We start from the raw sequence: 22999 nt of genomic DNA, 5'->3' as shown, positions 1-22999 counted from the left end.
AATCTTCGATATATTCTTTGTTATCTTTTCTGTAATCTCTTTACAATCATATGTGATATTTTTAATCTCCAGTAATCTTTGTAATATTTGTATCACTCTCGTAATCTCCAGTAATCTTTGTAATATTTGCAATGCGTGTAATTTTCATTTATTTATTTTTTTTTGCAATCTCTGTAACCGTTTGTAGACTTTGCAATTTTTTATAATCCTTGAAATCTCTGTAATCGTTTGTAATCTGTGTAATTCTCGGAACAACTGACAATCTTTACAATCTTTGCAAACTTTCTCTAATCCCTGTAATCATTGTTATCAATTTATGACCATCGTAATTGTAATCAGCGCACGTCTATGCATAGCGAATAATCTCTCAACGATCTTGAATTATTTATAAGGAAAAATGTAAGTGTAATCGAATAATTTAACCCAACTCGAATGAATTTCCATGCAGAATGACTCGATGATATTTCCTTTATGATAAAACCTCGATCAACCTGACGGATGACTTCGGTTAGGAATAAAAACGTGGCATAATCGTAAAAATTCGTGTTGCTTCTATTCTGTTGCTTGAATATCGACGAGAAAACATTTTTTTAGAATTCTTTTTCTTTTTTTTCATCCATCCCGTGTCTCCGGAAAATACTGACACGAATGTCACTCGCTGCACCGCACAGCGACCATAAGAGCACTCTTTGTTATTAGTTACGGCATCTGACGCGTGAATACGAAGGTTAAAAATATGAAATTATTGTACGAGTAAATTGATCGAGTGTGACGGATTCCTTAGCTCTCACATAAATGGCTTTTGAAAATACCAGCCTGGGCTTCGCCCCGATTATTTTCATCCCTCTGAGCCAGGAGCATCGAAACATCTATCGAAACGCTCTGCCACCTCCCACATCCCGGCAGCTGGCATTTCCACTAATGGCGCCTCGGGCATAATTACCCGCTTGAGTAATTAGTGGCAATACTCCGTGACTCTGTGATGCCTGAAATCCTTCGCTTCAAGGTTCTCGGAATAATCTCCAAGCCGTTTTATAAATTAATTCACCAATTCGTACATCCTTTTTTCACACCACTAATCATCTATCACTCGGTATGGATTTTATTTAAATCCAAGTTCATACTTATTTTCAAAAGTTTTTTTGTCTCTTTGTACATTCAAATGTTTTCATTTTCTTTAAAGAAAAAACTCCTACAAATGGGTATGATTTTAGATCTTCCAAGCAGTAACACCCCCTCCCCTTTTAATTTGGATAAGGATTTATTCTCCAAGGACGAAAATTCCTGATAAGAGCGGAAGAAAAAAAAAAAAAACGCTTCCTTACCTCCGTGAACTTCGCAGACCAGAGTCAGATTAGCGCCCTCCGCGTAAGCCTCGAGTAGCTTGCTCATGTCACGTCTCTTCGCATCGTAGATTATCGGCTTCGACGGTGGAACTGAAACAAAAAGAAAAAACAAAAAATGATATCCGGATTTATATAGTGATTTTCGAAAACAGGATCGAAGTGCAATCATGATTGAAAATAATTCTACACCCTCTAGTGATGAAAGCCAGATTCGTGAATCGTCGATATAAAATTAGATTGTCTCAAAAAAAATCAAAAAATCACAAATGTCTTCTTCACCTGAATTAGAATTACAAAAAAACATTCACACATCGCCGAGCTTTCATGATTCCAAATAAGTCATCGAAATTCGAGAAGCTGAAACTTCCACGACTATTTTCGTGACACTGAATTCGCATTGCGGACAGTTTCTCTTTAAATGTACAAGTATAAAAATGAAAAGCACCGCGACGATTCGTGACAGCGGGCAAAAACTTTCCTTCCGGAAATCTTGGGCTACTTTTCCTAGTGAAAACGCTGCACTCCGCGATTTTGAATCGCAAATAGTTTGCCTCACAACGTCCACGAGCGTTCGATCTATCCAAGTATTGGCTCCCTAGAGGAATTCCAAACGTTATAGAATGCACGGAAATATCTGTAGGGCGAATGGATAGGATGCCACTTCCCACCTACGTGATTCTCGACATGCTTCTTGCTCCCCTGAACAACGAGCTGCAAAAGAATTTCTCCAAGAGTTTTCCGCCAGGATTGTGGTTCGGAAAACTGTGACTTGTAATATCCGCATAGATTGAATCCCATGACTAGTTGAAAACTGTACAATATTCAAAAGATGAATATTTCCGTTGGTCAGAAATTCAAGTCAAGGCTTTTTAAATTTCACTAAATTTTTTTAACACATTTTTTCCAATATTTAATCTCAGATCTGTACTAAAAACTTGAACTACCAAAAATATCACACGTGTTTTGAATTTCGCGAATAATCAAGGACGTGATTTCCTTTTGCTTTCGCTAAGCTTGTCTTTTTTCTCTCTCTATTTTCCGGTGAAGAAATTACGCAACGGATGAATGCAAACTTTGCCATGTGGATTTATTTATTTCTTATCTACTCACAATGATGTTTTGAATTGAAAATATCGATTGATCCAAAAAAAAAAAATGGTTCGATCTTTTTGTAAAAAATCAAGAACACATACAACGTGTTGCTTTTTTTTCGTCAAACGATAGCTACACGTGTGTAAACTAAATTGTTCTTGGGTTTTTGTTACAGGATCAATGAGAAGACTCAAATCATGCACAGCGTCAACTGGGGATCATCGCAGGTCGAGGGGGGTGGAAAGCGTATTTTTGGAAGGATGATGGAAAATGATTTTTAATCTATTTCCGAATAGATGAGAGATGAATAAATCCACATGCCAAATTTCGCATTGATCCGTTGTATAGTTTTTTCACTAAGAAAATAAGAAAAAACTGACTAATTTAACCAAGAAAAAAAAAGTTGATCTCTCCCTTAAGCCGGCATTTGTTTGTTTGTTTGTTTTTTTTTTTTTTTTTTTTTTATTGTATATATTATTGTATAATAACGAGATTTCGAGATAATGTTTGATCAAATTTCAACTTGGTATACAAGAATTTTGAAACATTCACAGACGTGATTAAATCGTGGAAAAATTAGGTTTTCAATTTTCTCTCGGTAGGAAAATCAGCGAACATTTTTCTCCTCCTTTTCGAATCACTTGGCATGGTTTTACCCGAGCGGAATCAATTCCCTGCCAAAGCGATACTACGACGAAAACTGCAGCACTTTGCTAGTAGCAGCTAACAGTGGAGGATAACCGAGGAATCCTCAGGGGGTAAAAGGGTGGTAGGATATTTTTGATCTTGTTTTCTCGGAGGAATCCGGCGGGGTTTGGGAGTCAGGACCGAGCCAACTTCGGATTGCCAGCATGTTTATGAGACTCTGCGTGATACACCGGACGCGACACAGCGGTCCGACAGTCCGGGGAATCTATTTTTCTATTGCTCTGGGTCAGAGCACTATGACTGAATGAAAGGATTCCGCATTTCTTCTCCTCGCTCTCTTCACCATCCTTGAATTGTTTCGGAGCATCGTATTTTCCCCTCTCTCCGTGCGTGCTTATGAAGTTTTCGAACCGCAAAACCCATATCCTTGAATTCATATCTGTGACGAGAAAACCTAGTTTTATCTTCATCGACTGAAATTGATCCAGTAGTCGTTAAAAACAAAAAAAAAAAATTGCTTTGTTTCTATCCCACCGCTGCCACGGATGAAACGTTTCCGGCAACCGAATTGAATTATACCCAGCTTAGTTCACCGCTCAAGGTATAATTTAAGCCAAAGCTTAAATCTGATAAGGGTAACAGTATTTCAATCAATTATATTGAGCTTAATCGCGGTGTCCAATATCGCCTAGTTTGTTCAATAAATTGACATTGAAGATTATGATATGATGGAAGTGTAATATGTTCCGTGCGCTGGAATCAGGCTCAGTGTTAATTTCAAGTTTGACTCGAGGAGTTTGTTGTAACGGATGAGAAATTACGTAGGTCTGGAAAAATGTATTTCACTTCAGCTGCATGGGATGTTTTTGGTAAATATTACGTTCACAATTGTGCTGAATCCAAAAATCACTTCCATTTCCTTCCATCGCGTGAATTATTTTTTCAAAATACAAGATGTTTGCATAAAAAACAAGTAACAATAATGAAAGAAACCACCATTTCATTACAATGAACCAAACGATGTTTCTTATAAAATTAAACAAATAATCGCTTCATGAAATGTACTTAACATTCTTTTCTGTGCTCATTCTTTTCGCTTTCCATTTTCTGTTTCTCTGTTTGTATTCATTTTCAAGTCTCACTCTAATACATACTAAACGGAAGTAAGAAATCACTTTTGCATAGGATTTTTAAAATCAATAACAGAATACCACCTTTCAAGGTGAACGTTAGTTTCACTCTGAATGAAACTACGAACACGAGTTCAAGAAAAAAACCCTACTTGATATAATTTTTAGAGTAGTTTCCCCGGTTGCAGTGACTAAAAATCTGTAAGAAACGATGTAAAAAAAAAAAAAGATCTGTGCAGTTTTTTTGGTTGCAGACCTGTGTTATCAAAGTATGAAATTTTACAGCACATCCAGGATATCATTTCCCGTAACGTAACGTTTTCTCTTGTTTCGAATAATTAAAATTCCAGTTGCGATGTTGCTGGCTGGTGCTCGGTGTATAAAGGAGAACGGTTCGCAGTTGAAAACATATTGCTAATAGGATCCAGCCTCCTATATTACCAGAGAATAATGTTGTCAGGCTACGGCATCTCGTTAAGTCAAGTTAAGGAAAACCACGATTAGTGGTTGATTAGATTTATTTCCTTTAGCCCGCGTATCTGGTAAGGTTTGAACGTGTAAACGGCTCGCTAACAGTTTCCTAGCCTGATTCATGTCGGATTTTCCCTCTCTTTTGTTAAAGTGTTTTAATCTGTTCCCATTAATTGACCGTAAAAGCCAACAAGTATTGTTATTTCAGCAGTAAATATGACTACTAAGAGAATTGACCAGTTATTATTATAACCACCAGTGTAGTAAAAAATCCCAGAGTATCCTTCGCGTTCCCGAATTTATCGATAAAAAATTTTTTACTCACACTTTTATGTATACTCAATACGGTACCGTATGGTTATTAAATTTTATCACACGGCCATTGTTGTCGGTATTAATTGTTACGGAAATAACTGTGAGACGACAACCGATCGATACGATTCCAAAGTACCAATCGAATTTACTTACCACCCGAAACATGTTGAGCTAACTTCAACTAAAGTGCGCTCATCTTCGCCGAGTTTGCATAAATCAAGCGTTGATGCTGTTCGGTCCAAGTTATACGATTACTCGAAAGTTTGAAAGCTCTAACTTCACCCAAAATCTATTAAATTTCATCTCTGGCTTACCGTCTTTACGTAAAAATATGTACAAATTGTGGGTAGATGAAATCAGTTTTTTTTTTCTCAATTTTTACCACTCGTGATTTCGATCAGTTGTAAAAAAAAAAAAAAACTGTTTCACCCACAAATTCGCAAAGAGTCATATTTATCGACTAGTGATATTCGGAAAAGTCGCGTCTGGAATTTTTTTTCTCGACACGGAAGGAGAAAAATCACTCGGCGTAGAAAATATGATTAATCGCTGCTTCGTTTTGAATTTTATATCCCTATTTCCAATTATTTACCCCCAGCAAAAAATCTTAGTCAGATGAATAAACTATTGTTCAATGTACGATGTATAATGTATATGTATACAAAGTTGTTACGGTGATATTTTCTCATTTTCTATTGTTCCGCTAAAAGTTGTATCAGAATCGCATGGAATTATGAAGAAAGTTGTTTGAAAATTTCATCAAGACATAAATTCTCCAAAGCGATTGCAGTACGTATATTTTCTTCATTTAACAATTTCTCTCTGGAAATCATACCAGGAACTTTCTAATGTTAAACAAAAGTACTCTACTTTTCTATCCGACTTACCGCGTTGCAGAAAGCCTTTGAAATATTGCATCTTGTGAGCTAATTAAGCTCTCTTGTTATTATGCCCGGGTTGCATCCGATGTGGAATTTCATATTCCCTCGAGAAACATTTTCATTCTGTTTTAGTTGCCACATTATTTTGTAGTCAAGTTGAAGACCCGCTGATTTATACTTCCGAGATATCGTAACCCCGGAAACGTTGAATAGAAGCATTCATTCCGTCCTAGCAGGAGAATTAAAATCAATTCTCGGGATTCCCGGGAAGGATCTAAAAAGGACATTCGAACAATTTCACCGAATTTTGCGGGAAAACGATTCCTCAGAGAAAATCGTTAACCCCTCTTGGAGTTGAAATCGTCGCCCCGAGTGACCCAAGGACTACTCGGAGCTTTTCTCGGCCTGGCAGGATCACTTCCAGGCAACGGCCTGATCCGTCCTGAGGAGAAGAGCATCCTCGCGGAAGATCCAGTGACAAATGCTTCTGTGCTACTGGCCGCCCTATCTCCCTGACACAAGAGCACCAGGGTGATTCACCCGCAGTCCCTTTGCCGCCCCGAGGATTTTCTTAGGGAGGAAAGACGCTCATGCGGGTGAAACGGCGCCTCTGCTTCCGCGAAATTGGAAAGGGAATATAGTATTTTTCGGTATAATTTCCTTCAAATCCTCTCTCGATAAAGTATTTTTCACTATTTTTTCTTTCAAATTCTCGGTCAATAAAGTCTTTTTTAGTATATTTTCGTTCAAATTCTCGGTCAATAAAGTATTTTCAGCATACTTTCGTTGAAATCCTCGTTTGATAAAGTATTTTCAGTATATTTTCGTTCAATTTATAGGTGAATAAAGTATTTCTTAGTACGTTTTCGTTCAAATTCTCGATAAATCAAGTATTCTTCAGTATATTTTCGTTCAAATCCTCGGTCGATAAAGTCCTCGTCTTCGGGAATAATAATTACAGCCTTTGTAGGAGTCATCCCAGTCAATAGGGACTAAAAAGGGCCTTTGCCCCACAAAAGGTGGGGTAGAGATGATTTTGATTTATGTTATTCAGTTTCAGGGCCCGATAAAAAATCCAAATTTTTGACTTTGGGGGGAGGGGGGGATCCACCATCTTGTATTAAAAGTACAAAAAAATGTATTTTCTCAAAATAAGTCCACAACGGTTGATTCTACGATAAAAGTGTCTGGTAAAAATTTGAAGAAGGGCAACTTTCCACGTTTACTTCTTCAAACAACACTTTTTTTTGTAGGCCTAACGTGTAAAGAGTTACAGCGGTGAAAACGTCAACATTTTTCCGAAAAATCGTCCCAATTGAGCTTATCATGGTTAATTTTTTAACAGTTATAATAATAATAACAACAACAATATATAACTAATTATTATCTAGAATTAGCAAAACGACTCACTGAAAGTATGAATCATAATTTTTTCTACCGATAACTGATTTTAGTTTCTGCAGTTATAGAATCGATGATAGCAATTTGTAATTTAACGAAACGTCAAGGCTTGATAAGATTGCGTCTAGTTATCCTTTTTATGAAAATATTGCTCTTGAATTCGTTCAACGCTTTCAACTCAGAGAGGAATCGAGATTCGATTTGATGGTATGTTATTTTCAACAGACAATTTAAATACTCGATATCGTTTTCCGGATATGGTCTCTTCGTAGCCGTGGGATCGTATCCCACCGCTGCCACCAGTGTTACATTTACGATACACAATTTAAATCCTCCGGCGATTTTTTTCCGAGGTATAACCACACCCGCGGGTCTTTGAATGCAAGTTTGATTGTATTTTTAATCAATTGGGATTCGTATTTTTCAACATTCATGCTGTACAGTTTCCGTATTTTTTTGTAACCAACCGACCCACTTTTTGTGCTATATTTTATTTCGTTCAGCCAATTTTACTACTTTTTCCGGGTTCAGTAACCGAATCTTTTCACTCGTCAAAGTTTCCTAAAATTTCCCTCAATCGTAAAACAATTTAAACCCCTTTAAAAATTATGGATATAATTTTCTCCGACGTTTCATCTCAAAATCTAATTCCGCATACAGTTTGGTTGAATTCTGGGTTCAGCTTATTGTTATTACAATAATTACCAGTAATATGACTTTTGTTTAAAGTGCGGAAAAATTTCGTAGAAAAGGAGAAAGAAATTGGTAGAAAAAAAAAAATTCTACGCCTTCTAAAAGTGAAAAATAACGGAGAATTTTAATTTTTTTTTAATAATTAGTAAATGTGACGCTTTTACCGAACGATGCGGGATTCACGGGTATGAATTATAATACGCATAGGGAATCGCTGAGCAAAGGAATAAGGAATCGATTGGAGGGAATACAGTTTCAAATGGAGAAACTTTGGCAATAAATCTGTCCGCACGTTTGAGCGCTGTGGCACATAACGAAAATTTCATATAGATATAGAGTTTCAGAGGAACCTCATTCAACCTCGTAAATAGTTTTATGAAGCAATAATTACGCCCGTGACAAAAACTTTTCCCAAAGTTTTCGCGTGAATAAATCTCCCGTATAATATCGTCGTATGTAACATATATACTTGTACTCGGCGTTATAGGGGAAAATTATAGAAACACTTGTGCTTTTCCCCATGAGACCCAAGAATTGTAAAGTTTAAACGATGTAGGTATCTACAAAACTGGCGACAGTAAATTTTCGACGAATTAAACAACAAAGCTAAAAAGAAGTTCGGAGTATTCAAGTGGGGTGAAATACAGCTCACAAGGGAAACGGCAAAATGGTATCTGGAGAAATTGCAAAAGCTACGAATGATAACGTTTCTCAACAAGGGAAAACACAGATCTTGTTGAAATTAATAGTTTTCGCGAACCTTTTCTTCTCAAGTGTTGACATTTCTTACTTTGTTAACGATGTAATGGCTAAATATTCTCACGATAAACCAAAAGTGAGTATCTTCGACAATATTGAATACTTTGTGATAAGAGAGATAACTATAAAAAAATCAACCGCAATAAAGGCGATAAGTAAATTAAGTTTGAATAATAATAATGCCACAAAGTTGATAAATTGTTGACACAAAATATTGTTTCACCAATTTTCAAGTAATGTTTTCTTTTGTCATGTGAAATAAATTCATTGATTTTAGAAAATTTGTAAAGGCTGTATTTACGAAAATGTATCCAAATTTCACAATTTTTCCTCAATATTCAAAATTTAAAAGTTTCGAAACAATGAAAAAATTCATTAAAAATTCACGTGTATTCAGAAAAATCAACAAATTCATTTCACATGGCAAAAGAAAACGTTCCCTGAAAATTTGTTGAACAATGTATCAACAATTTATTGATAAATTTTTACCATTATTATTAATAATATTTAATTTTCTCATCGCCTTTGTTGCATATGATTGTTTTCCTTTCTTTCTCTTATGACAAATTGTTAAATATCGTCCATGAGATTCATTTCCGATTGAGATGGTACATCCTTAACCACCGTCAAATATCCCATAATAAATTTTTGGTGATAGCTTCATGCTGCAGGATTCAAGATAATATTTCCTCTAAAAATTCCTGACTTCAGTTTTCTTTTTCCATGTTTGTTTTTCCCCGTGGGAACGGAACGAAGTTCGATTTCGTCAACGGTAGGAGAAGTTTAATTGAAAATAAATATGAAGGAAGGTGAGAACCTACATTGTGGACGAAGGTGTGGTGAAAATGGTCTGGTTTGCTGTTTCGAAAATATGTATCAGCTGTTTACATTGCTGAGTGAAAAATAATTCGTTTCAGATCGTAAATTCGAGGAACGGCAGACAAGCAAGTATATACGTATACATGATGTATGGCTCTGCGATTTTCCAACGTTGTGAAATCTACAACGCGAAAGATATTACACGCGATGTGACCTGGAAATTAATTTGATGAAGTGTGTGGTCAAATTTACTTTATACTTCCCTTAATTCAAAACAAACGTTGTTTCATCATCCCTTCGGTATGGCCAACTCCGTAACTCGGATAAAAATAATTGAACTTTCGTGTCATCCCGTAGGTTCGAGAAAGAGAGAGAGAGAGAGAGAGAGACAAAAAAAGAGAGAGAGAGACTTATCGTCGCCACCGCGAAAATTCGCAGAAAAGTTTATATCGTTATGAAAATTGGACAAATTTAATAAAAGTTAGAAAAACTCAAATGGTGTTGATTCGTTTCAAGCTCCAGAAAACAAAACTCGAGTTTGCTGAAAAATCTCTTCAATGACGATAAGAAAGAAAAAAAAAGAAAAGAAACAAAGTTCAACACCCATGAATTCAAAAACGCAAAAGTCCGTTTCCGTCGATCCGTCATGTTCGTAAATTAATTTTGTTAGATCTTATGACTGTTTGATTTTAGTTATACCGAGATATAGTAAGGATAAAATTGAAAACGGACCTTAAGCTCCGAGTGCCAGGTGCAGCGGTGCAACATTCTACCAAGATGGCGCGTTTTCTCGCCCATAAGAAGCGAGTGTGATGGTTATACTCGGCGAATGTCTGAAATGGTTGTTATCTGTGTAACGCATTTTCAGTTTATATCTGGACGTAAGGGGACATAAAAAATATACGCAAAGGCGCGGGTTTGTTTCACGACTTTTTTACCAGACTTAAGAAGCCGATAACTTCTAAACTACCGAAGATAACCGGGCACTTGTGACGTGAAAAATGGAAAAAAAAATAAAAAAAAAACGCACGCACACATCTTGTTTGTTTTCCATAAAGCTATAACTGTACTTCCCTTCCAACGCTGAAAGTATTCATCGACGTGTAATCGGCAAAATCTTGATCGGTTTTCGTTTGTTTTATTGCCTTTTTTATAAAATTTAATTTTAATTAGTTTCTTGCACGAGTTGAATTGTGCTTGCTTGTTCAATTCGATTATATTTTGGTTCAATTTTTCAATTTTATCAGTAGAATCCAGTAAATTTTGAAATATATTGAATAACACGACTTTTTACATTGACGTTTATGGAAAATCATCAAAGCACGTATGTTTTTTTTATGTATTTCTATTTTGAGAATAGAAGACACATTGCTCTTTACACGATTGTTATCATCTACGGTTGGAAAAAAATTCTACCTTAAACTTTTCAGTAAAGTTTTGAGTGTGTTTTGGAGTATTTCCTCAAACATGTTCCAAAATTTTGGTCATTTTCGGTTTTAGAAAGAAAGGAAGAAAAAAAAAAAGAATAATTCGTTCGTCCTTGTGTGGTAAAGTTTAATCACTAATTCAAATGATTTTCTGAATAATATTTCAAAACTGACGTCATTTTTGGTTTCAGAAGTAAAGGACACACCGTGTCCTTCTCAAAAACATCGATCTGCGAACAAAGCAGCCTTTTTCGCCCATGTCTATCATTTCGTTAAATTTCTGTTGGGTCATTTTTTCAAAATATGTTTAAAAACCGACGTCAACTGAGAGAATGATCACGTCGAAATGGGGGATTTGGGTTCTGCACGTCGGAAAGGCAGGAGGACAACGCGTTGCGTAACGCCTGAGCTATAGTAATTGTCCTAGACGTAGCGGGTCAATTCACGCGGTTGAATACGCATGTTACGTCCGAAGGCCGGTTGGTTAGGTAGGTACCTACAATACCTCCACCTCCCCCTGCCTAGGGCGAGGGGACGATAGCCAAGGAGTAATGGAATATCCCCGAAATTTAGCCCCAAGGAACCAGAGCCGGGCATTGGGAATGTCCGCTTTCCTATCTGCGGTGGCAGAAGCCTTCGAAATGGTCGAGAAATGGGACAGAAATGGGGATAGTCGGGTTTAATGCTGGTTTACGTTCGGGACGCGTACCGCCGCAGCCTTCTTACTGAGGTGAAATAATCGACTCAAGATTCGGCCCTTCGGCGATTCGCCAAAGATGGCGAAAGGTCCTTCCGACTGGTTCTGCCTCGAAATCGCGCCATTACGGTGCTCGGAAAGAACTGCCAGTTTCAAAGCCTCTCGTAGTTTGGTAAAGTTTCGATCTTGAACGGCCATATTAGTGAGAAATTCCGAGCATTGGAAACCTTTCTCTACTTTTTTAGTTAAACAAGACTTTAACGTGAATTTATTCTTTCGCGTTAGCATTAAATTTTCGCAACAGTTGCAAGAAAATCTAGCAACAGTGATCGTAATGAGAGAGAATAGTAACGGATACTGGTCTTTCCGGTAACAGCTAAGAAACCAATTTTCATTTTCTACCTAGAACTATTTTTTTCGATTGTGGTAAGAAATGAAAATAGTTAAGGACTGAGCAGTAATCGGAAATAAAAATTTCTCTCAGTGCATGTCGATCTCTCCGATTTGATTTCTTTTGTAATACGTTGCAGTAGACTAAATATTAAGCGACACGTATTTTTTTTTTTTTTTTTGATCTGCCGTCAAACAGTTTAAGAGGGTGAAACCACCCTCCAAAGTAACGAATATCAACGAGCGATTTGTCAGTTTCGTCCACAAGAAAATAATATTTTTCAAACCAATCCAACTGGATAAGTTTTCTCATAACGAGAATTGAAAAATGCAATTTTTTCAATTGAGAGAAAAAAAAAAATGAAACTGCCAAATCGCCCAGTGACATGCCTTACTTTCGAGGGTGGTATCACCCTTTTCAAATGTTTAATGACAGATAAAAAAAAATAAAATAAAAATACCTTGTCGCTTAGTTTTTAGTCTATCATAATATATCACAATAGAAATCAAATCGGAAAGATCGATACTTGGGATACCTTCCATGTTAGTTGAAAAATCACTCGAGCTTTTGAAACGTCGTCAGACGATCGTTAAGAAAATGCACTTATTTTTGAGATCATTCGATTCCCGTCTATTTTTATGATGAGTGTATAAAAAAAATTCATTCTCAATGCATGAAATAATCCTTTCATAACTTGTCCCGGGATTGAAATATGGACTGCGAATGTCGGGCTATGATCGAAACCGAGACACAGATGACATTTGACGAATGGACGTGAGAGAAAAAAGTGTGCCTCTTCTAATTTCGAGACACTGGAAACAAAGTGGTACCGGATAACTGGCACGACTAGATTTACAGTGGCTATCCATTTCCACCGTTCCAGGAGCAATGGGACAGTGATTGATACACCTTGAGTACAAGAAAGAGAAAGAGAAAGAGAAAGAGAGAGAGAGAGAGAGAAAGAAAATTCAGAGAAAAAAATATCGCGGGCATATTTGTTATAAATATATACACACACACAAACGCGCGAATGCATACACAGTTATTGGGAGACACTTTTAGACAATATATACCCATGTGCAGAACAATATCTCAACGGAAAACTGTTCTATTCTCGTATATTTTCTTGCAGAGTCCCCGAGAATCTTATTGCCTGTACGGTTTTCCTTTTCTTCTCTCTTTTCTGTCACTCTTTTCACAACGACGACGTCAGACGCTGAGGTCACATTGGACGTCACCTAAAGTCAGACGTGCAGCTCGGAGGATGGATGTTAATAAAATAAGCAAGTCTCGGTGCGTTTAAAAAAAAAATTGGCCAACACCTTTCGTTCACTATTCATGGGTTTGTAATTAACGGAGTGAAAAGTTGCAAATGGATTCAGCGATCATACGCGGTTTTGAATAAATGTCACCAGTCAGTCAGTCAGTTTCCAAGTGGACTTTAATGCGTCGCGAATAATCACTGACGTTAAACAAGAATCCGTAATATTAATATCGTTGTGTCATGAAGTTAATCAAACGCGTCACCGTTAAAATCGTAGCGAAATATTTCATCGCTTTGAGAATATGACGACTCGTTTGAAGGCTGTTACGAAATCGTTCGAAGCCAACGATTAACGTACCATGAAAATCCATCGATTCTGGACGAACAATTGACAATATCATTTGAAAATCCTGATTTAACGATGTCGTGGAGACCTCCTGATTTCTGACAATTCTCAAACCTCTAGCGATAAGAAATCCTCCGAAATTATTCCTTCGAATACAATAAATTCTGAGAACGAATACCGGGTGAAAAATGAACTAAAGCGAGGCTGTGACTGTGTTCCTGGATCCCTAATACGCGATAGATAAATGTGATCCTTCGCTGCCAAGCAAACAGAATGGTCATTCATTAGCGACAAAGGAAGGGAGGATTTCTTGCGGTGACTGCAATCAAAACATTAAAGCCGCACTCCTTTCTTTTCATTTTCCTTTCACCTCATCTCGGCGTCCTGTTTTTCCCTCTTTCTTCCTTTGTATAGGCTTGATTTTCCGCGCGAGTCAACGATTCCGGACGAGACGTTTCCACAGTCCTCGTTTTAAGCCATCCAATCCTCCGCATTTCTCCCTTTCTTTATTTCCCAGAGTGTATAGGCATTGTCGATCATCGCGTGCGTGAGCTGTTTTTTTTTCTTTCTTTCTTTCTTTCTTTTTTTCTTTTCTCCTCTTTATCCCGCAGAAAGTAAGCAAACTGGAATAAGTCGTACCGGGTTCGCAGATCGGCCGAGTATTCGGACGTTATATATCAACCGGTACATCAACTCCCACCCGCTTATCTCTCACTTACTCACGATCAATAATAGTAGCCGGTGATAAGAAGGATCAGGAAACCAAGCTAAGGAAAGAGCTTCTCTTTCCAACCTTCTTTCAAACATTTCTCGCAATGAGAGAAATTTTTATTTCCGTTTACCGCTCAGTTCTTGACTATTTTCATTGTTTTTCTTCACCACAATCGAAAAATACAGTTGTAGGTAGAAGATGAAAATTAGTTTTCTAGCTGTTACCGGAAAGTCTAGTATCCGTTGCTATTCTTTCTCATTACGATCACTGTTGCTAGATTTTCTTGCAACCGTTGCGAAAATTTAATGCTTGCGCAATAATAAATTGACGTTAAAGCCTTGTTTAACTGAAAAAGTAGAGTAAACCTCACAAACTGATTTTGCGTGGCAATAACCAAAAAAGGATCGATGATAGCGCAAAATGTTTACGCGTACCTCGTTTTTCGAAATTCCAACAATATCCAAACAGTTTTTTTTAACGATACCTGTTTTACTCAATTTTTCCAATTAGTCTCTAACAAATGAAATTTTTCTCACAAAATTCACACAGTTAGATACCAATGTAATAATTTTTCCTATAAAAAGTCTCAATTTCACAAGTAAACAGATGCCTGTGACTGTAAAGTTGAATGGTTAGTGGATTCTTCCCAGACATTAAAAGATTGAAAGTCATCGAAAATACGCCCAGAAGATACCTGATGTGAAATTTTCTGACGTGAGTCCGAAAGAGATCTTTGGGTTAACTTTTTGGCATCACGAAACGAGACGTCAGATATTTTTCATACATCTGTGGATAACGAATGAGTGATGGATCGACCCTTACCAATTGCTGATCGACGTATCCGTAGGTATATCACACGTAAAGGGTGAGTAAAAGGTATGGAAGCCTTTAGAAATTTCGTCGGTTCGGTGAAAACAAAACCACACAAAAAAAAAAAAGAAAAAGAAAAAGAAAAAACATAAAAAATGCCCATGGTTAAATTCTGGTTAATTTTTAAGAGTAAATGGTAACTTGTTGATTTGACCTTGAACCTTACCTTCCAGGGGTCACCATACTTTTTTAACCCTGTATATTATAGCACAGTGATATGGATTTTAGGAACGAGCAATTAATGATGGCGATTTTCAGTTATAACGAGGATTCAAAAATTGGGTACGACGAATTGACGGCACATTTGAAAAAAGAGCAATAGACGAAGAAGAGAGCGAGGTAGAAAAGTCAGACGGCGGAGGTCAAAGGTGATATTTTCTATGTTGAACACGTCAGAGATACAATTCTGTCTCGTCGTGAAAACGGCTGAAAGTCGTCTGAGTCCCGACGCTTTTAACACCCGAAGCCAGCCATCCTGCAGAAGCATCCTTGCATCCCGATGACCACGTAGTCCTGCAGGAATAGCTTGGAACCATAACGCGTTGACGACACTCTCTTTTGGTACACGTACGTGTTTACGGCCGGTTTTTCACCCTCAAAGTATCCGGCGAGTTTATAAGTTATATATCGAGATCTTCGTCCTGCCGTACCGAGTGAAAAAACTGGTGTGAGTTACACAAGATTCGTCACGAATATCGAATATCGTCGAGGAGCAGTTTTTTCCACCGAATCCATGGAAGTGGATTTCTCAGCCGTTCCTTTGTTCCGTTGAAGACGGTTTTTATAAACGTTTCAGATCGCTGTTTTAGATTTTATGAGAAAACTACTTGTAAAAACTTGTACGAGTATTTGACGTCTACGCCTCTTGGCTTCTGGAAAAGCTTATATACGAGTGAACGAATCCAAGGTGAAAATATTATCGGAGACGACGGGGCATGTCGGTTACAATTGAAGACACTCGCCTCAACGTCTTCCATTATGGATGTTCGCGGTGCAAGCATCTTATAGATACCAAACTAATAAGATGTGACCCATTTTTTTTTTTTGAAAATTTTTTTATTTCTATTTCTCATCACCTTTATTAATTTTTTTCTGTAATTTCAACGAGTCTTCGCGTTTTCGAACTTCTGAAATTCGAAGAAAAACAGGTTTTTAGGAAAACATCCATTTGTCCGACAAATTTCCACGATGATCTCAAAAATGACTGAGTAAAAATGTTTGAAACTGACAGAATTTGCTAGTGAAATGAAAAAGTTTCGAAACAAATATATAAACTGGAATAGTACATTATGTCACAAGGGAATAAAGTCGATATATTCTTGTGTTACATACAGAACTTTGTTACGCGACTTAATTCTGGCCACATTACTGACTTGAAACTAAAATAAAATAAATTCCCTTTTCGCGGTGATGAAAAATATCACGAAAAAACTTTTTTCCCTGTTTTCTTCTTCGATCAATTTTATTCAATTGAATCAACAATTTTTTTTTTTCACTCCATTCTAATTTCATGCATTATTATTTCAAATGAGATTCAATATCATAATACATATATCAGATAATATAATAAATCATCGGATTCGATATTCCGGTTTCAGAATTTCGAGCGGAACTTTAACAACGGTTCAGATTTAATGCATCGTTCCCGTTGCAGTTACGATCATAATATAATAGACCGTTATGCGTACGTCATGACAGATTATTATCGAATATTGGGTCAGCGATCGATTTTCAGAATTTCTGTGGAAGGTTTGAACCATCGCTTCGCATCAAGGTTCGTTTGATGTGCGGAAATTTTTAACGATATTGAGTGTACGTTAATAAATGCCAATTAATCTGTAAATTTTCGTCAGAAAAATGTCGAGACAGAATGGATGGTCCGGCTTTTATCGGGATTAATTTCAGCCTCCATGTTATAAAAATCTATTCTTCTCACTGACAGCCAGGATTTTATCGGATGCTAAATTGACGCTTGTTAATTTCAAGTTCATACTTTCAAGGTGAAAAAAATTTGTCAATTGAAGAAAAAAAAATATACATAATAACTACTAGAATATAATATAAAAAAAAAAAAAAACTCGACAAACCGATAAAAGTTCCGTCTCTAATGAAACACGTAACTCGGCCTAAATTCCGTAAGGTCGATTTTCATCACCCTTGTTCTCGTTTCATCAGCTTTGTATAACCCAGATCGAGTTTCGATCTTCCGATGAACCTTTGTGACGGAAAATTGCCTCTAAATTATACACGCATAGTTTAATCGGGAAATCCGTTGTTCGGTATTTTGGAATATTATTTTCATCAGTGCTGCACTGTTTGGTTAAATTAGGTTATTTAATTAACGAATCAACCTTATACAGATAAATTTCAACGCACAGTGTTCGTAATAATGCACCTGCGATCATCCGAGAATCATCGCGGATCAGGTATTTTCACAATTTTGCAATACGCATATATACATAATCGCGAATATCTGAGTCTGACAGTAATTATAATACATGTGTAGAGAAAATGGAGAAGCGAAATAATTCGTCGGTCAGTGAGGTTTAATGGAAGGGAAGAGCTAATTTTCAGTTAACAAATATTTATGTTGAAACTAAATTACTTCTTGCATGGATTATTATACCTATAGATATACGTGTACGAATATATAAATACAATGTTATGTTCGAATGCATTTCCTCTTTCACGCTGCGACGGTATTTTCACATTACGGAATTCACAACCGATGGACTGTGGCCATTTCGCTCTATTTACCTATAATAGTATAAAATGTGTGCAAACGTCGTCGTTAAATTTTTAATTACAATTTATTGCAAAAGCATACCTAATAAAAAAGTTTCGCATTCAAATTTCCGTTTTCAACGTACACGAGAAGCCTGCACTGAGATAAATTTTTAGCTCCGGTTACCGCGCAGTCCTTAACTATTTTCATTTTTTACCGCGATCGAAAAATATAGTTCTAGGTAGAAAATGAAAATTAGTTTTCTAACTGTTACCCGAAATTATTACCGGTTATCATGTCGTTTTTCCTAATTCCAACAATATTCAAACAGTTTTTTTAACGATACCTGTTTTACTCAATTTTTCTAGTTACTCTAACAAATGACATTTTTCTCATACTCTTTTTGCCACGTCTTCGTAAGATCGAAATGATTAAAGTTACCGCTGATTTGATTATTTGGAAAGTTTCTATCGCAGTTTCTTCGTGCGAGAAGCAAATCCTTCGAAATAATTATATCGCCAAGTCATACTTAGACGAACGTGGATAGTTTCAATATCGCGGCTCGTTTGAAACCGAGGAAACTATCCGCTTAGGTTCTTGGGTTAGCTGGCTGAGTGATGTAGTTGTGCCAAGTGCAGGGCTTTGCTAACTCCCTCTCCACCCTTTCGATATTCCAGGGTTGTGTAGAAGGAGCGACGAACTTACTCGAAACATCATCTCCGGCAAGGAATTTGTTCATTTTTAGCCCGGAAGTAAACTTTTTCTCCTTCAACTCAAACCCACCCAGCCATCGATTCTTTGACAAATTTCAATCAGCAACTTGTATTGCTCCGGATGGGTGAAAAATGTGATAACATCACTCGATTCGGAGGAATTGGAAGGTTCAGACTCCGGTAAATATTTTCCCGAGGCGTCGGTTGCAAACGGAGGTTCGAAAAATAACCTGCATTCAAAATATTCAAAACGTATGATTTGCTTCGTTCGTTTTTTGTCTTTTTTTTTTTTTTTTTTTAAAGAGCAAATTCTTTAATCTTATAAGAATTTAGTATTGGGTTGTTAAGGGTGTACTGGCTGTACATTCTCAACCAAAAGTGAGTCTCGTCGACAATATCCAATACTTGATGATAAGATGAAAATAAAAAAAAAAAGAAATAAAAAATCATGTGTAATAGAAACGATAAGAAATTTGAATTTCAATGATAACAAGGTTTTAAAGTTATCAATAAATTTTTTGAACAAAACATTGTTCAACAAATTTCTAGGGAATTTTTTTTTATTGCCATGTCAAACGAATTCGTTGATTTTTCTGAATACACATGAATTTTAAAAGAATGTTCTGACTGTTTCGAAATTTCCATTTTCGAAAATTTTACATTTTGAAGCATCGAGTAAAAGTTATGAATTTTGGATACGTTTTCACGAAAACGTTGTATGTTACAATCAAGAATTTTCCGGAGCGTTCAACGAATAGTTTCGTAAATATAGATTTTACAAATTTTCGAAAACAGTTAATTGAAAATGATTGAAAAAAAAGTCGTTAAAATTTCATGTGTATTTAGAAAAATCAACGAATTCATTTTACATACAAAAAAAAAAAAGAAACGATCTTCTAACAATTTGTAAAACAATGTACGGAATCCGATTGAAGAAGGTTTTTCGCTGTTTACACTTCTTTCGTAAGTCAAATTTGGAAGTGCTGAAAAGAGTTCTGATAATCTCTTCTTTTACAAAGTTTTACTTCGTCGTTGTTTTTGCTTTTTTATGCTTTTTCTTTTTTTTTTTGTTTTTCTTTCTTGCAAATCATACTCAGAGGTCGGAAATTGGCTCAAAGTAAAGCTCTCAGCTTCGGCTACATTTCGAACTTTGATAAAAGTATCTAAAAATCTAAGCTCAAAGTTTTATTGAAATCTTAGGCTATACTTTGAGGGGTAATAGCTAAGTGAGGAGTCCGAAAGTAATATAAAAGAAAATAATCTGGTAGATTCGGTCCTTAATTTGCCATCTTTGAAAAAAAAACAAAAAAAAAAAAAAACCAACCACTATATTTGCGTACCTGTGAGGTTTTTTCAGTAGGTACTGTAATCGAGATTTTCTATCCAAAAGCTTTAAAAAAGCATCTAGTTTTATTCCCGCTGACTTTGTTTCCTCATATCTTTCCTTCGGGTTCACGTTGTTCTCGATTAAAGTTGTACGTTTTACTTCGACGACACAGTGAAGCTGAGCGAGCGAGAAAATTAATCAAATATACTCTGTACTCGAGAAAGTTGTATCGATATCTATAGTCTCAGAGCTGATCGAGAATCAGCTGCGAGTGACGTCGATAAAAGTTAGAGGCGACAGCTTACAGGCGAATTGGTTTTTACTAGAGGTCGAGTATCTCGAGACGTAATTTGAGAAAAGGTATACTTGTATAGATACGAAACGCCGCGCCATACGGTCAATCGATCCAATAAACTTAACGGCAGGTGGTGGATTTTTCCATCATTTACTTAGCGTCCCTCTTCATCTTTGCAAAAGCTAAGAAGCTTGAGGAAGCTGCGCCGTGGGTCCGGGTATAAAGAAAATACAAAGCCCAGGCGTTGCTACATCTGCGGAACGCGAAACGGAAGTTGGGGAGGATATTATTGACGACACGAGTCTAATATCAGCACAGGATGAAACGTAGACAAATTGAAACAATCCGAAGTATAGTACATTCTGTAAATATATCGTGTAACGAGACATCGACAAGGGAGACGAAAATGGATAGGATTTTTTTCTCCATGCAATAAGCAACAAGAATAAAAGTGAAGGAAAAGTCAGACGAAAAAAAACATCTAAAAAAGTTTGTCTTTCAAATGTTAGCCAAAACACATGACTGCGGTTCAAATTATTTTTTTGCTTCCATCGTTCGGAAAATGGAAGGAAATTCAGGATTTTGCATGGAATATAAAAGAAAAAGAAGAAGAAGACTAAAACAAAGGGTGTCACTATACTGGCTTCTGTGACTGGAACCTTTAACCGACTCATAAATGATCCGATATCCATACAACCGTGTTTGGTATCTCACCGTCACGGAGCGAGACTCGCAGCTCCTTTTTCCAGCCAGGCTGCACCTTTGACCGTAAAGGATGAGCCATGGGTATATGCCACGCGGGGGTGGAACAGTGGCACGGCATATAACCACGAAAACATATAAATCTTGCCATACGTCCGGCAGACACTTACCGCAGAATATACGAGGCACGCAGCGAAGATCTGAAGTGTGTATTACCTCGGCAACGCTGTTGTTGGTACCCACCTACCCTGTCCCTTGGGCAGGTACTTTCACTACTCATAAAGTATTCCCGTTTCGATGCACGTGACCGTTGCCTGTCTCTTGGGTCATTCGCACCCCTCATTTGTACTTGTAACTATCCTCGAGCCCTCGACTTCTTCTTTGACAATTGCAGGCCACCCTCTTCCAGTGAACTGGACACTATTCAAAATGTCAGTGGAGGGATAGAAGATTCACAAAAGTTGTTGAACCCATCGAATGTTCGACGCTTCCGTAAAGTGGCCGAGCGATGGTGAACTTTGGTTTTGAAAATGTCACGCGATGATTCCAGAAACCCATAAATAGACGGTAATGAACCATGTGAAAATTGTTGGATCCATAAATTTTTCGACGCTTTCGTAAAGTAGCCAAGCGAAAGACAATTGTGCTTAGCAAAATGCCACCAGTGGAGTCCACAGATTCATCAATGAACGATAGATACTCAACTATGCAAAAGTTGTTGAACCTGTCGACCATTCGACGCTATCAAGCTAAAGTTAGTAACATTAAAGTAACGAAACCTCAGGCTAAAAATTCATCATTATTGGGCTGTGTAAAAATTACTTTCAAAGCATTGATTTCTCGAAATTAAATTACACCTTGTTTATAATAGTTTGCCAAATCTCGGACATTCCTGATGATCCAAAGTAGCGATTTACTATTACTTCATCCTCATTCAACGCTTCCGTAAAGTGGCTAAGTGAAAGTGAACGGTGTTTATCAAAATGTCACAAGAGGAGTCCAGAAAAGCACAAGTGAATTATATGCCAAAGTTCAACAATGCAAAAGTTGCTAAACTCATTAGTCAACGTTTCCATAAAGTGAGTACTAATTTCTGCAATTCAATCGTGTCACCGCCTGAACTGTTTCTATTCGTTATACACGGCTTGTACATTTTCGAAGAACGAGGTAAAAACAATGAAGATAATCAGTGTGACCTGGATTGGCAGTATCGAGTCAACAATGTCACAATGAACTTGATGTTTCCAACTCCTTCATAATGTTTGTCGTTAAATTATTATTTGAAAATCATGGTTATAGATACTGAAACTCATCTCTGCGCACGGAAAATTATGTATGGTTACGCATGTATCCAAGTAATCACATATGCACTGCACAGTTAACGATGAGAACAAGTATTGTAAACTATTAACGAAGAACCAAGCTGCATTTGATATTGTGCAAACTTGTCCTGGCTGAAATCGGTGTACGACTGACGCGTCTTGGCGAAGCGATATTGCCGTAAGTTATCAAATTTCAACACTTTGACGCGAGAGGCTTGAAACAACGCATCGCCCAACTCAGCGTCAAATCAATACGGCGTCCCAGACAATGAAAATTAACTACTTCGCCAATGAGCCACGGACTATTTATTAATGCAAAAACTGGACTATTTTTTGTTCCTTGAATATGGTATGTATTGAAAACGGTGTCAAAGCTTTGAAGCATTTATCACATAGCGAGAAAATTCCAGGATAATGCGAACAAAGACCTCGTACACGAAGCAGCGGGTAAAAAAGCTCTTTTCAGAAGATCCAAGTTTGAACATAGAAGTTGACTAGATATCCCAGACCGAGATACTCGACTTCAATTAACCCTTCGAGTCACAAAAGCTTCTGTAGTGGCACCCTTTTTTTTACATCCTTCTTTTTTTCTTTCTCATTTTCTTCGTATTCAGTCAAACGACTTCCGAAATACTTCGAGTAGGTGTAACTTC

General features: G+C 37.0%; 1 protein-coding gene across 4 annotated transcripts in view; it reads right to left on the bottom strand.

The window, feature by feature from the left end:
* Positions 1-22999, bottom strand: part of LOC124308603 (hemicentin-2-like) — a 162407-nt gene that overhangs the window by 78583 nt on the left and 60825 nt on the right. For all 4 annotated transcript variants that reach the window (XM_046771442.1, XM_046771443.1, XM_046771440.1 and 1 more), the window contains one exon: positions 1326-1436. In XM_046771442.1, coding sequence (XP_046627398.1) covers positions 1326-1436 — 111 coding nt within the window. The remainder of the gene's footprint in view (positions 1-1325; positions 1437-22999) is intronic.

Source organism: Neodiprion virginianus, chromosome 7, assembly GCF_021901495.1.
Source record: "Neodiprion virginianus isolate iyNeoVirg1 chromosome 7, iyNeoVirg1.1, whole genome shotgun sequence".
Lineage (NCBI taxonomy): Eukaryota > Metazoa > Arthropoda > Insecta > Hymenoptera > Diprionidae > Neodiprion > Neodiprion virginianus.
This window is presented reverse-complemented; position numbering and strand designations above follow the sequence as displayed.